Raw genomic sequence first — 14,161 nt, forward strand, 5'->3', positions numbered from 1 at the left:
CAGTGGTAGAGTGTTTGCCTTGCATGCCTGAGGCCCTGGGTTCGATTCCTCAGCACCACATAAGCAAAAAGAAAAAAGCCATAAGTGGCATGGTGGCTCAAGTGGTAGAGCGCTAGCCTTGAGCTGAAGAGCTGAGGGACAGCACCCAGGCCCAGAGTTCAGGCCCCACAACCGGACCCAAAAAAACAAACAAACAAACCAAAAAATCCTATGCCGTGAGTTCAAGCCCCACAACAACAACAAAGCAAAACAAAAAAGAGCAAAACACAATTCCCTGTGCTTGGAAAGTAGCAACCATCCCTCTTGGACAGTCTGGGAAAGAGCTTGGATTCTGAGGCTGGGGTTTGAGCGCCACCTAAGGGCCAGGAGGGGAAGTGCTGCCAGGGCGTTTCTGATTCCCAGTCTCTTCTCTCAGCCTGCTCAACAACTATATGATCTGGAACCTGGTTCGTAAAACGAGTTCCTTTCTCGATCAGCGCTTCCAGGATGCCGATGAAAAGTTCATGGAAGTCATGTACGGGACCAAGAAGGTGAGGCTGTGCCTGTGTGTTCTCAAGTGTGTGTTTAATACCTCCTGTGTGCTAGACCCTGGGCCCAGGGCTGGTGAGACCGCAGTCCCCTGTAGGGCCATGACACTCAGGAAGGAGGTAGACATGGGTGTTTGAATAGGAATGTGCATGCTGGAGGAAATGAGTTTATGCAAACACTCTCCTGAGCCAGCTGTGGTGGTGTACTTCTGGAGTCCCAGCATGCAGAGGCTGAGGCAGGGGGAATTCCAGGATACATAGCAACAGTGGGTAAGAATCTGTCCAAAAGCTGGGCACCAGTGGCTCACAGCTGTAATCTTAGCTACTCAGGAGGCTAAGATCCAAAGGATCGAGGTTTGAGGCCATCCCAGGCAGACAAGTCCTTGAAAGTCTATCAGAATAACCAGCAAAAAGCTAGACTAGAGGTATGACTTAAGTGGTAGAGTGCCAGCCAGGAAAACAAGCTTGAGTAGTGTGAGTTTAAACATCAGTAGTAGGGGTGGGGAAGAAGGAGGTGTCCATGGTTCGGCCATCATAGCCTGGATCTTCCACAGAGCCTCAAAGTTAGGCTTCCACTGGTCCTCTCCTGTATGATAGATAGGCCTTGGCCAGATCAGGTGCAGTCCATGTGTCTGTCTAGCTCTGGCTTCTCTGCTGGGGAAGGCAGGAGGAGTGAGGAAGGCTGAGGCAGACATCCAAATGGACACAAAGTTGGGGGGGGGCGGAAAACTTGATCCTAACTACTGGGGAGGCAGAAATTAAGGTCTGAGACCAGCCTAGATAAAAGTTAGCTGGGGGGCTGGGAAGGTGGCTCAGTGGTAGAGCGCATGCCTTGCATGCCAGAGGCCCTGGATTTGATTCCTCAGCACCACATAAGCAAAAAGAAAAAAGCCAGAAGTGGCGCTGTGGCTCAAGTGGTAGAACGCTAGCCTTGAGCTGAAGAGCTGAGGGACAGCGCCCAGGCCCAGAGTTCAGGCCCCACAACCGGACCCAAAAAAACAAACAAACAAAAAAGTTAGCCGGGCACTGGTGGCTCACGCCTGTAATCCTAGCCCCTCAGGAGGCTGAGATCTAAAGATCACGGTTCAAAGCCAGCCCAAACAGAAAAGTCCAAGAGACTCTTATCTTCAATAAACCACCAGAAAACCAGAAGAGCTTCTGTGGCTCAAGTGGTAGAGTACTTGCCTTGAGCTGAAGAGCTGAGGGACAGTGCCCAGGCCCAGAGTTCAAGCCCCGCAACTGACCAAAAAAAAAAAAATAAAGGTTAACAAGACCCCCATCTCAACCAATAAGCCAAGGTAGAGGTTGATATATCCTGTAATCCCAGATATTCAAGAGGTCAAAGTAGGGGGATTCTGGTAAAAAGGTAGCCTGGACAAAAGTGTGACAGTCAGCTGGTCGCTGGTCGCTGGCTCATGCCTATCAGCCTAGCTACTCAGGAAGCTGAAATCTGAGGATCTTGGTTCAAAGCCAGCCAGCCAGGAAAGTCTGTAAGATGCTTATCTCTGATTAACCACCAGAAAATGGGAAGTGGGGCTGTGCCTCAAAATGGCACAACACTAGCCTTAAGCAGAAAAGCTCAGGGATAGTGCCAAGGCCCTGAGTTGGAGCCTCATGACCGGGGGAGGGGAGAGTAAGACTTTATCTAAAAACAAACTAAAGCAAAAAGGACTAGGGTGTGGCTCAAATGGTAGAGCACCTGACTAGCAAGCACAAAGCCCTGGGTACCACTAAAAAATAAAAAAGAAGAAATCTAGGGTACTACACTTAGAGAAGACTAGAATGCCCATGCCTCCCTTTCTTGTCTAGAAGAATTTTTTCTTCTGGTACTGGGGCTTGAACTGGGGCCCTATGCCCTCACTCAGCTTTTTCTTTTCTTTTTCTCACAGCTAAAGATCTATACTTCACCCACACCTCCAATACCAAATGTCACTGGTTATTTGGAGATCAGAGTCTCTTGGACTTGTCTGCCCAGGCTGGTTCCTAACCTCCATCCTTAGATCTTAGCCCCCTACATAGTAGGCATATGGGTGTAAGCCATCGTTACCTGTTCTACCCATGATCCTCCTGCCTCTGCCTCCCAAGAGCTGGGATGACTGGTATGCACCTCCACTCAGGTGACAATTTAAACACTAAGATATCAGGCTGGGCGCTGGTGGCTTCTGCCTGTAATCCTAGCTACTCAAGTGGCTGAGATCTGAGGATCGTGGGTCAAAGCCAGCCCACGCAGGAAAGTCTCTGAGACTCTGATCTCCAATTAACTACCAGAAAACTAGAAATGGCACTGTGGCTCAAATGGTAGAGCACTAGCCTGAGCTGAAGAGCTGAGGGACAGCGCCCAGGCCCCAAAGTTCAAGCCCCACAAGCAACAAAAAACAAAAAAACCCTAAGATATCATTTACAAACAAGGAAATACTCAGTATCCATCAAACATACAATTCAATTAATTTTGACAAATGAACGTCACCATGGAACCACTGCCCAGGGCGGTGGAGGATCTTCCCACAGCCCATTTCTCCTGCCATCCTGGGAGTAGTAAGTTCCAGCCCCCCTCCGGAAGTGTAGCTGGGTGTCCAGGGGCTCCTACACCGGCTGCTTGTGTTCAGCATGAGTGTGGGGAATTGGCCATATTGTATTGTCACTGGTTCCTTTCTGGTGCCAGGTATGAACGCACCATGCTTTGTTTAGCACCTGTCTGCTGATGGGCTGTGGGTGGTTTGGGGCCAGCAGGAGTGGGCCATCCCGCAGGTCGGGGTGAGCAAGGCTGACACTTAGGGAACACGTGGGGGACGGATGCAGCCTGTGAACCCTATTTTGGGTTCATACAGAGACACCTGCACATTAGGGGGCTTAGGGGAGGTCACAGCAGGTGAACCTGGAACCCCCAGGGGTTGCCATACAGAGGGTAGAGGGCACTGTGAAGGGGGGGGGCCAGGGGACCAGAAGCTTCCTGAGTTCCTTTGCCCCCAGGATTCCTGTGTCCTACAGGAAGGTCAGGGAGGTGGAAGGGGAACACAGGGAAGGTGTGTCTGACTTCCCACCTCAAGATCAACCCTCATCTGCCCTCTCTGCTGAGCTCCCCTGGGCCAGTGGCTGCCCCTCACTGGTTTTCTTTTTCCCATCTGTGCGGCGGCCCTGGGCATGGCCGTGGCCCAGGCACTCTGTTCCAGAAAGCCAAGCACAGAGGCCGGCACCTCTGGCCTCTTGGTCCACTGGGCCAGGGAAGGTGGATGTTCTGGAAGGACTGGGCCCAAGCCCCTTCCCCGCCCCCCCCCCTTGTGCTTTGCAGACGTGCCTTCCTCGCTGGAAGTTCTGTGTGAGTGACACGGACAACAGCCTGGGCTTTGCCCTCGGCCCCATGTTTGTCAAAGCCACCTTTGCGGAGGACAGCAAGAACGTGGTAAGTGCTTCAGGCATGCCTGCCTGTCTGCCCCGCCCCTCTCACACTCTGGAACTTTCCAGCTCCAGGGAGGTAGCCCAGAGTCCAGCCTTCAATGAGAGGTCCCCATTCTCAGGGCTTCCAGGCCAGGAGCTGCTATTATGTCTGCCTGTCTGTCTTCTCCACCTTGGCCCTCCCAGTGACCCCTGAGATACAGCAGCCATCTTTAGCTCCCAGGGCTCTGAAAGGTCCAGCAAAATAAGGTGAGCAGAGCTGTTGTAGCCCAGAGGGTGACATTTCTTACTCTCTGGTGACAGCATTGTTCTAAGAATTATTGAAAACTGTCCTGGAGACCACTAGGCCCCAGTTCATACCCTGGCTCTGTCACTGCCTAGACCGGTGGCTCAAACAATTCACCCTCCATGTGATCAGGGGGTAGCACTGCCACAAAATAAGGCCCAACTAGTGGTGGCAATTGTATTATTGTTATGGTTTTTATGACCTTCTGATGGGTTTTGTTGTTGTTGCTGCTGCTGCTAGAATTAGGGCTTGAACTCAGGACCTGGTTGCTGTCCCTGAGCTTTTATTCTCAAGGCTAGTCCTCTACTACTTGAGCCACAGCTCCATTTCTGGCTTTTTTGGTGATTAATTGGAGATAAGAGTCTCATGGACTTTCCTGCCCAGGCTGGCTTTGAACTGTGATCCTCAGATCTCAACCTTCTGAGTAGCTAGTATTACAGGTGTGAGCTACCGGCACCCAGCTAAATTTTTAGTTTTTTTAGGATGGGGCCTTACCTGTGTAGTCCAGGCTGGCCTTGAACTCTGGATTCTTAGCCTCCTGAGTGCTATGATTACAGGCATACATCTCCATGCCTGGCTACAGTTTTTGTCACTAAAAGTACTGATTGTGTAGCTCTCATCTGCCATCTAAGGTTAGCAAATGGGGACTCAAATCTGAGTTGAGGTCTCTCAATCCCACCAACCTCCCTGCTGCATGACTTTGCCTTCCCCTTTTCTAGAATCTTCCACCTCTGTCTTTGGTCTCTGGGTCATCTCCTCCATGAACACAGCATCTCTGGGGTCCAGTCAGTCTGGGAAAGGCTCTGGGTTCTGTGGGTTCTAGCATCCTCTCAAAGTCTCAAGGTACTTTTCCATATTAAAGGCTTGAAAAGTCCTGCAGCAGAGCCATTTCTAAGTTCCCCAAAGCTTGTCTTGGTTCACTTGATCCTGGAAGTCCTGTCCTGTAAAGTGCTGGTGGTAGCAATGTGGTCTGCAAACACGAGTGTGGTCCCCTTCTTAGCCTGGCATGGAGCCTGGGCTTAGCCTCTGGCTGGTAGGCACCTGCTCCATTTAGGAGGGGCAGGGCCCGGGCCTTCCCAGTAAGCACAGCATCTGTCTCCTCAGGCCAGTGAGATAATCCTGGAGATCAAGAAGGCGTTTGAAGAGAGCCTGAGTACCCTCAAGTGGATGGACGAAGAGACCCGGAAGTCAGCCAAGGAGAAGGTGAGGCTGTATAGGAGTTGGAGGTCACTGAGGCAGAGGGCACAGTGAGGTAAGAGGTAGGAGGAGGCACTAGCTCTGCCTGTGGGCATGTGCAGATGCCATCCTGGCTTGAGAGACAAGGGCAGGATGGGGAGATCCTGAAGCCATTGTCTCGTGGTCCATGGCAGAAGACCCCCAGTGCACACGCACAGGAGAGGGCGTGAGGAGGGAGGGCCCTGAGTTCAAGGCCTGATACTAGCATACGCACACGCATGCGCTCACACACACACACACACACACACACACACACACGAAAGTTTCCCACACATAACTTTGGGGAACACCTTCAAATCATAACCTTCCCTTGGAGGAGTGACATTGAAGCAAAGACCTTAAAGATAAGCAGAAGTTAGACAAGCAAGTGGGGATCCTTCCAGAAAAAGAAGTGAAAGGCCTCAGGAGGGAAGAAGTGGGCACTGTCTCCCCTCAGCGCAGCCCCTGATGCGGGTCGCACTGGGCGCTCACTTCCTCTATGTCCCTCCTGTCCAGGCGGACGCCATCTACAACATGATAGGCTACCCCAACTTCATCATGGACCCCAAGGAGCTGGACAAAGTGTTCAATGACGTGAGTGGCCTCCTCCCATCCCCTCCCTCCCGCCCCTGTGGGACAGGGGAAGGAGGAGCTGGGTCCGGTTTGGGATGCTGGTTGGTGGTGGCTGCAGGCTGTTGAGACATTGCAGGTTGAGGTGGGATGGGGTCTGGGGATGGACCCTGCCACTTCACATCAGTGCCCCACAGTCATTCCCTGAACACCTGCTTGGGCACCCCTCTGGAAGCGTGGACTCCAGTCAGTGAGTTGGAAATAATGGGGGACTGGCTGGGGTGTGGCTCCATGGGAGAGTCTTGTGCTTAGCTGGCCTGCGACCCTTGGTTCCATCCCCAGCACAAAGAGTGAGTGAACACCTTTCAAAAGTACAGAGAGAACCAGTGCCCTAAAGCATCCTGGGTAGAGTGGAAGGTGGAGCCCCTCAAGCCCGTCGCTCCTGCCCCCAGAGCTGCTGCCTGAGTTACCCCCCCTCCAAGAAAACAGGGGCCTCTGATTTTGACCTTGAAATGCTCATGAGAAGCAGCATAAATCCCCAGTACATTTTTTAAGCTTAGTTTAGGCAGCCAGGGTAACTTCAGGATACCTACTAGTTACAGCTTGTAGCAAACCACTCTTTAAGTGGATTGTGGTTTTGACCCAAATGACAAAGTTTTGTACATTCCCCTGATTTGAAATGTTTGAAATTATAATAACTTCTTATGGTTGTATTTACAACCTGAGACTATCAAAATTACTTTTGAGCTGAGCATCAGTAGCTCACGCCCATAATTGTAGTTCCTTAGGAGGTTGAGATCCAAAGGATCCTGGTTTCAGACTAGTCTGAGCAGAAAAGTCCACAATGCTCTGTTTTCAAAATAACCAGAAATTCAAGCCCCACAACTGACAAAAGAAACCAAAATATCCAGAAAAAAAGCTGGACTGGAGGCATGGCTTAAATGGTAAAGCACCAGCCAAGTAAGCAAGCTGAGAAAGCACAAGGCCCTAAGTTCAGACTGCAGTGCCAGCAAAAAAGAGTTAGTGTTCCATAATCTGAGGCTCATCCAATTTCTTGAGAACCATTTAGGGTGTTCTAGGAAATCATGATGCAAGATTCAGGGGCTCATGGGAGCCACGGGGGGAGAAGCGTGGGGGGCCGGCCGCGTGGTGAAGGCATGTGGTGTGAATGTCTGGCCTGCAGAGCCAACTTCCACTCCATTTAGTAGCTCTGTGCTGTCCAGTTGGTAGCTACTAGCGTTATTTAATGAATCTAAATTAAGTGTGAAAAGCCACGTGCGCACGTTCCAGATGCCAGATGTTGCTGACATCTACCATAAAAGCTAGGGCAGGCAGAGAATATGTCCATCATTCCAGAAAGTTCTGCCAACCAGTGTGGAGCCCTTTCTCCTTGCCTAAGGCTCAGGTCCAGGGCACCCTGCAACAGGTAGAAGCCCTGGGTGAAGCTCTCAGTGGGGGCCTGGCAGGGAGAGAGTGGGCACCAGGCCCCAGCCCAGTGAGGACAGGATGGAACTGGAGCCCACAGCCCTCGCCTCCCAGAGCCCCTGCCGCAGTTCGTTCTCTGCTCTTATTAACCTTGTGGGATCTCAATGTCCTTGGTTCTAGAAGGTGCTCTCAGTCCAGATCTGTTCCCAGCCTGGCTGACTCCACTTTTCCCATTCCAGTACACTGCGGTTCCAGACCTCTACTTTGAGAACGCCATGCGCTTTTTCAACTTCTCCTGGAGGGTGACTGCTGACCAGCTGAGGAAAGCGCCCAACAGAGACCAGTGAGTACCAGCCCTGCCAGAAGTGCCCCCCCCCGCCATCTCCTCTCCCCACCCCCTGTTCCCCCCCCCCGCCGCAAGGCTCCCCACAGCCACACGCTGCCATGCCCTGGGCTGACAGGAACTGTCCTGAGTGCCCTCAGAGGTGAAAGCCCTGGCTGGGCTAAACCCAAGTCTGTGCCCCTCCATGCCCAAACCCATTGGCACAGGAAGCCTGGCAGTGGTCCCAGCTCCACTGAGTCAGCATTCAGCACCTTCATTATCGAAAAATAGAATGGAAGGAGCTGGCTCCAGGGCCACCATGCAGATCAGATCTGAGAACAGAGGCAGGCCAGGCCCCCTGAGAGGAGGCCCTAGGCAGGGGCCTCACCAGCTCTAGTCTCTCTCTCTTTTATTTTTTAAGATGTGGTCTCTTTTACCCAGGCTGTCCCTCCAGCTCCTGGGCTAAAATGACCCTCCTGCTTAGCCTCCCCAGTGTCTTGTATCACAGTGATAAAGTGCTTACTTAGTATCTGCAAGGCCCTGGGCCCAGACTCAAAAACAAACAAAAAAATGGCCAGGATTGGTAGCATATGCCATTAATCCTAGCACTCTGGAAACTGAAACAGGAGGAGAGAAATTGTGGCTAGCCTGGACTGCATAGTACGTTGTAGACCACCTGGACTATATAGATTGTATGAGACCTTGTCTTAAGGAGAGGAAGGAAAACCAGTTCCCTCAGGGGGAAAAATAAACAAAAAACAAAACAAAACAAAAAAACCCAGCTGTAGTGAGCCCAGAAATGAATACAGCTCAGACTAAACTCAGTTCCTAAAACTTCCTACAGAATTGGAGGTAAAAGAAACTTTTCGCTGTCTTTGGCGCCCCCTGGTGGACAACAGGTCCAAGTTTGCCATTTTCACCCAGTGTACAGACAGAAGGTGGTGTTTTATCTTCACAACATGGTACAGGCATGCTGCCAGGTTTTTTTTGTTTGTTTGTTTTTAATGTTTGCAGCCGGGTGCCGGAGACTCACACGGGTAATCCAAGCTACTCAGGAGGCTGAGATCTGAGGATTGAAGTTCAAAGGAAAGTCCGTGAGAGTCTTATCTCCAATAAACCACTCAGAAAACCAGAAGTGGCACTGTGGCTCAAGTGGTAGAGTGCTTGCCTTGAGCTGAAGAGCACAGGGACAGCGCCCAAGCCCAGAGTTGCCCCACAACCGACAAAAAAAGAAAAATGTTTGCAGTACTAAGTTTTGAACTCAGGTCTTGTGCTTGCTAAAAAGGCAATGTAGCACTTGAGCCATGGCTCCAGGCCTTTTTGCTCTGCTTGTTTTAGGCCTTTTGTTTGTTTATTTGTTACAAGCCAGACTAGACTACAGTCTTCCTATTTATGTGCTGGGATGATAGGCAGTTGCCATAGTCTAGCTTTTTCTGTTGAGGTAGAGTCTCATAGATATTCCTCTCCCCCTCCTCACCTCAGCGTCCTCAGGAGCTATGAGCACAAGTGTGAGCCACCACACAATGCTTGAGATTTTAATTTTCTTCTTTTTTTTTTTTCTGCTGGTCCTGGTGCTTGAACTCAGAGCCTGGGCATTGTCCCTGACTTTCATTTTGCTTAAGGCTAGGACCTTACTACTGAGCCATAGCTCCAATTCCAATTTGTTTGGTAGTTTAGTAGAGAGGAATCTCACGGTCTTTCCTGTCCAGGCTGGCTTTGAACTGCAATCGTCAGATCTCAGCCTCCTGAGTAGCTAGAATTGACAGGCATGAGCCACTGGCACCCACTAAGATTTTGTTTTATTTTTTGTTGGTCCTGAGGCTTGAACTCAGAGCCTGGGCCCTGTCCCTGAACTGTTTTTTTCCTCAAGGCTAGCACTCTACTACTTTGAGCCACCACTTCACTTCTAGTTTTCTTGGTAGTTAATTGGAGATAAGAGTCTCAGGAACTTTCCTGTCTGGGCTGGCTTTGAACTGCAATCCTCAGATCTCAGCCTCCTGAGTAGCTAGAATTAACAGGCATGAGCCACTGGCACCAAGCAAAATCTAAGTTTTTCAGCTTCTTGATTCAGGCCCCTGGGGTATGGCCATCTTTGCCGCCCAGTGGTGCTGAGCCTGCCCCCCTTCCCCCGTCATGTGCCTGGCTGCAGGTGGAGCATGACCCCGCCCATGGTGAATGCCTACTATTCACCCACCAAGAACGAGATTGTGTTTCCAGCTGGGATCCTGCAGGCGCCCTTCTACACCCGCTCTTCACCCAAGTACGCTGCCACCCCTGCCCCAGCACAGCCCCAGGCCCACAGCTCGCCATTCCCTGAGCCATCTGGGGGCCAGGCAACCTGGGATTGTGTGAAAAGGCGCAGAAGAAAGCTTCCTCGTCCCTTGCCCTTCCCACAGGGGCCTCTTGGCTCTAGCAGCCCCTCACTGCAGGGCACTGGGTGGAGTTGAGAGTCCCATTGGGGAAAATGCTGCTCCTGACCTTATTTAAAGACATCTGGGGAGTTAGGGAGCGGAAGGGATGCTGTCCTACCAGTGAAAGCCACACAGCCCTGGGTTGGGTCCGGCTGGATGTGGGGTGACTGCCACTGGGGTGCGTGGGGTCTGCAGAGCTGCCAGTCCCCTGCTTGGTGCCCAGTGGGCACAGCTCACGTTAGCTGACTTAGGGGCCGCAGCCCTGCAGATCCTGGTGCAGCTCTGCTGCATGTCAGGCCCTGGAGGCGAGGCTCATACCACTGGACAAGAGACCCAGCCCGCCGGGGGGTTAGGAGGGTTTCATCCTCACCTTTGTGCACTACCCCCCCCCCCAACCTCCAGGGCCTTAAACTTCGGTGGCATCGGTGTCGTCGTGGGCCATGAACTGACCCATGCGTTTGATGATCAAGGTACAGGTGCATGGGGTCCCCTTAAAGCCCACCAGCTCCTGGCCCCTGCCCCTATTCCCTGGTCCCTTTGCTTCTGAGGGTCTTAGCTTTGGAGACAGAAGGATCAGAGTTCAAGTCCTGGGTCTGCCATCAGCAAGTCTTTCTCCAAGCCTTGTCTGTAAAAGGGGTGTGGCTATGCCACAGGGTGTTCGGGCGACTGCATGAGAGCCCTCAGGTGCCGGTATGCCTTTCTCCCCCCATTCCAGAGACCTCTCTGGTCTGTCCACAGTTAGAGTCAAAATCAGGCCCTCCTTACTAGCAAATGTCCACACTTGTTGCTGCCTGCCTTGGGGATCCCTCAGGCAAGAGGAGGAGGCAGAGAGCATGGGGATGGGGGGTCTCTGCCCATGTGGCCTGGGGCAGGGGTGGGGGGAGGAGAGCTGGGGATGCGAGCATGGGTCCCTGCCCAGCAGGCCGGGAGTATGACAAAGATGGGAACCTCCGGCCCTGGTGGAAGAACTCATCGGTGGAGGCCTTCAAGCGGCAGACAGAGTGCATGGTAGGCCAGTACAGCAACTACAGCGTGAATGGAGAGCCTGTGAACGGCCGCCACACCCTCGGGGAGAACATCGCCGACAATGGGGGCCTCAAGGCCGCCTACCGGGTGCGTGCTCCCCACGGTCAGCCCTGCACACACCTCAGCCTCCTCATCCCGGAAATGGGCTGGCAAGACAGATGGAAAGCTGACTGGGAAAGAAGTGGGCTTCCTGCCCCAAGCCTGCCTGCTTGAGGCCTAGGGAAGGGCCAAGCTGGCTCCTGCAGAGCCTGCCTGCTCTCACCTGTGCAGGGAATGCCACCACCATGTCAGGCAGCAGAGGGTGAGGGAGAGAGGAGGCAGCAGGTATAGGGTCAGTTCCAGCTTCGTGGGTCTCCATGTTTGGCTCAGACTGTGCCATTAGACTGCTAGGAAAATGAGACCCGATGGCTCAGCAGTCCTTAGAGTTTTAGAGTTATCAGCTGAGTGGGCAAGAGGGAAGAGGGGAGCAGAGAAGAGAGGGCTGTGTCCCAGCCGTAGGAGCAGAAATGCTATCTGGCAGGGTTGTGCCTGTGAGCAGGGTTGGCGTTCTCGACAACTCCACCAAGCTCTGCCTTTCTCTCGCTTCAGGCCTACCAGAACTGGGTGAAGAAGAATGGGGCTGAGCAGACATTACCCACCCTGGGGCTCACCAACAACCAGCTCTTCTTCCTGGGGTTTGCACAGGTGAGTGTGCTAGGAGAAAGCGCCAAACACAGGTGCCTTCTGCCAGCAGACTAGCCCAAGAGCTCTGGAGCCAAAAGGCAGCGTGCCTTACATGGATGCTTCCTGAGCTCAGATTGTCCACAGGACACCAGCCTGTGAGGAAGCGGGCTTCCTGTCATGGGGGGATGCAGGGAAAGGCCAGGAACACTAATAGAGAGATTCTGCATCTGGTAGCTGGAGAAGAAGGTGACCACTAAAGCCCCCTTTGATTCCAGGGTTCTAGACATTTTTTTCTTTTGGGGGTCAGTACTGAGGTTTGAACTCAAAGCCTTCTGTTTGCTATACCTGATCCACTTAGCCACACACCCCCAGCCCTGTTTTCAGGGTTTGTTGTTTTTGTTTCCTTTTAAGTTGGGTACTAGGGCTGGAACTCAGGGCCTGAGTGCTGTTCCTTAGCTTTTTTGCTTAAGTCTAGCACTCTAATCCTTTTTTTTGTTTTGTTTTGTTTTGTTTTTGGTCCGGTCATGGGGCCTGAATTCTGGGCCTGGCGCTGTTCCTCAGCTCTTCAGCTCAAGGCTAGCGCTCTACCACTTGAGCCACAGCGCCACTTCCGGTTTTTTTCTTTTTTGCTTATGTGGTGCTGAGGAATCGAACCCAGGGTCTCATGCATGCAAGGCAAGGCAAGCGCTCTACCACTGAGCCACCTTCCCAGCCCTTTCATTTTATTTTTTGTTATTTTCTTCCTTCTTTCAACAAATAATGAGGACATACTTTGTGCTAGGAACTGTACTAGGTGCTGGGAAACTAGCATTGAAGGAGATAAGGTTCCCATAAACTATCAAGAAAAGCAGTCCTGGCTGGGAATGTGGCTCTGTGGTAGAGTGCTTGCCTAGCATGCATGAAGCCCTAGGTTCAATTCCTCAGTACCACATAAACAGTGGCACAGTGGCTCAAGTGGTAGAGTGCTAACCTTGAGCAAATGAAGCTCAGGGACAATGCCCAGGCAGGACTGGCAAAAGTAAAGAAAAGCAGTCCTACTGGGCACTGGTAGCTCATGCCCATAACCCTGCTCAGGAGGCTGAAATCTGAGGATTGAGGCTTGAAGTCAGCCCCAGCAGAGAAATCCATGAAACTCTTATCTCCCGTTAACCAGCAAACAGCCAGAAGTAGAGCTCTGGCTCACATGGAAGATGCCAGCATTGAGCACGAAAGTTAAGGGAGAGTGCCCTGGTCCAAGAAAGGAAGCCTCTGACCAAGGAATTGCAACTCCAAAGAGCATTCTAAAACTGGAAATGCAGGGGATAGAGAAGTGCACCTTCAGCCAGAGCTGGTGGCTCACACCTGTAATCCTAGCTACTCAGGAGGCTGAGATCTGAAGATCCCAGTTTAAAGTCAGGCGATAAGATAAATCTGAAAAACTCTTATAGTGTGGCTCAAATGATAGAGCACTAGCTTTGAGCAAAAACCCAAGGAAGAGTGGTCTGGCCTTGAGTCTGAGCCCAAACTCCAGTACCAGAATAACAACAAAAAGTACTTTAGGCTGCAACTTAGAGGGAGAGTACTCGCATAGGCTGATCCAGACCCAAGTTCAATCTCTAACACCAGGAAAAACAAAACAGAGCACATCTCTAGAATTTGGGGGTTTTTTTTGGGTCAGGTTATGGGGCCTGAACTCTGGGCCTGGGCGCTGTCCCTCAGCTCTTCAGCTCAAGGCTAGTGCTCTACCACTTGAGCCACAGCACCACTTTCGGCTTTTTTTTTTCGTTTTGCTTATGTGGTGCTGAGGAATTGAACCCAGGGCCTCAGGCATGCAAGGCAAGCACTCTACCACTGAGCCACCTTCCCAGCCCAACAGAGCACATCTCTAGTGCTCACAGCACCTTTCAGCTAGATGTGAAGGACAGCAGGAATTTACCATGTGCTGGGAATTTGCTAAGTCTGTCAGGCCAAGGCTGACTTAAGAAGAAACTCAGACAGGTGCAAACAACTATAAGATCTGTGAGGCTGGAGACTCAGAGCGAGATAGTGATCATTGCCAGCAGTGGGCCCCAGTGAAGACTAGGCTTTTTTCACAGATTAACTGAAGCTACTGGAGAGTCTCTAAGCTGGTGAGTAATATGCTCAGCTTTGGTGTTTCTTTTTCCCTTGATTTTTGAGACAGTGGCTTACTAGCTAGCCCAGGGTGGCCTTGAATTCAAGATCCTCCTGCCTCAGCTTCTTCTTTTTTGGGGGGGGGGGTCTGGTCGTGGGGCCTGAAATCTGGGCCTGGGTGCTATCCCTGAGCCACAGCACCACTTCTGGCTTTTTTCTTTTTGCTTATGTG

The 14,161-nt window shown here is 51.8% G+C and overlaps 1 protein-coding gene across 1 annotated transcript in view; it reads left to right on the forward strand.

Moving 5' to 3' along the window:
- The window catches only part of Ece1 (endothelin converting enzyme 1), a 45,773-nt gene that overhangs the window by 29,357 nt on the left and 2,255 nt on the right, over positions 1–14,161 (forward strand). The window contains exons 8-16 of the mRNA XM_013034703.1: positions 416–530; positions 3,817–3,927; positions 5,311–5,409; positions 5,938–6,015; positions 7,656–7,759; positions 9,888–9,998; positions 10,552–10,619; positions 11,072–11,262; positions 11,764–11,859. Coding sequence (XP_012890157.1) covers positions 416–530; positions 3,817–3,927; positions 5,311–5,409; positions 5,938–6,015; positions 7,656–7,759; positions 9,888–9,998; positions 10,552–10,619; positions 11,072–11,262; positions 11,764–11,859 — 973 coding nt within the window. The remainder of the gene's footprint in view (positions 1–415; positions 531–3,816; positions 3,928–5,310; positions 5,410–5,937; positions 6,016–7,655; positions 7,760–9,887; positions 9,999–10,551; positions 10,620–11,071; positions 11,263–11,763; positions 11,860–14,161) is intronic.

This window comes from Dipodomys ordii, unplaced genomic scaffold (genome assembly GCF_000151885.1).
Source record: "Dipodomys ordii isolate 6190 unplaced genomic scaffold, Dord_2.0 Scaffold6, whole genome shotgun sequence".
In the NCBI taxonomy this organism is placed as follows: Eukaryota; Metazoa; Chordata; class Mammalia; order Rodentia; family Heteromyidae; genus Dipodomys; species Dipodomys ordii.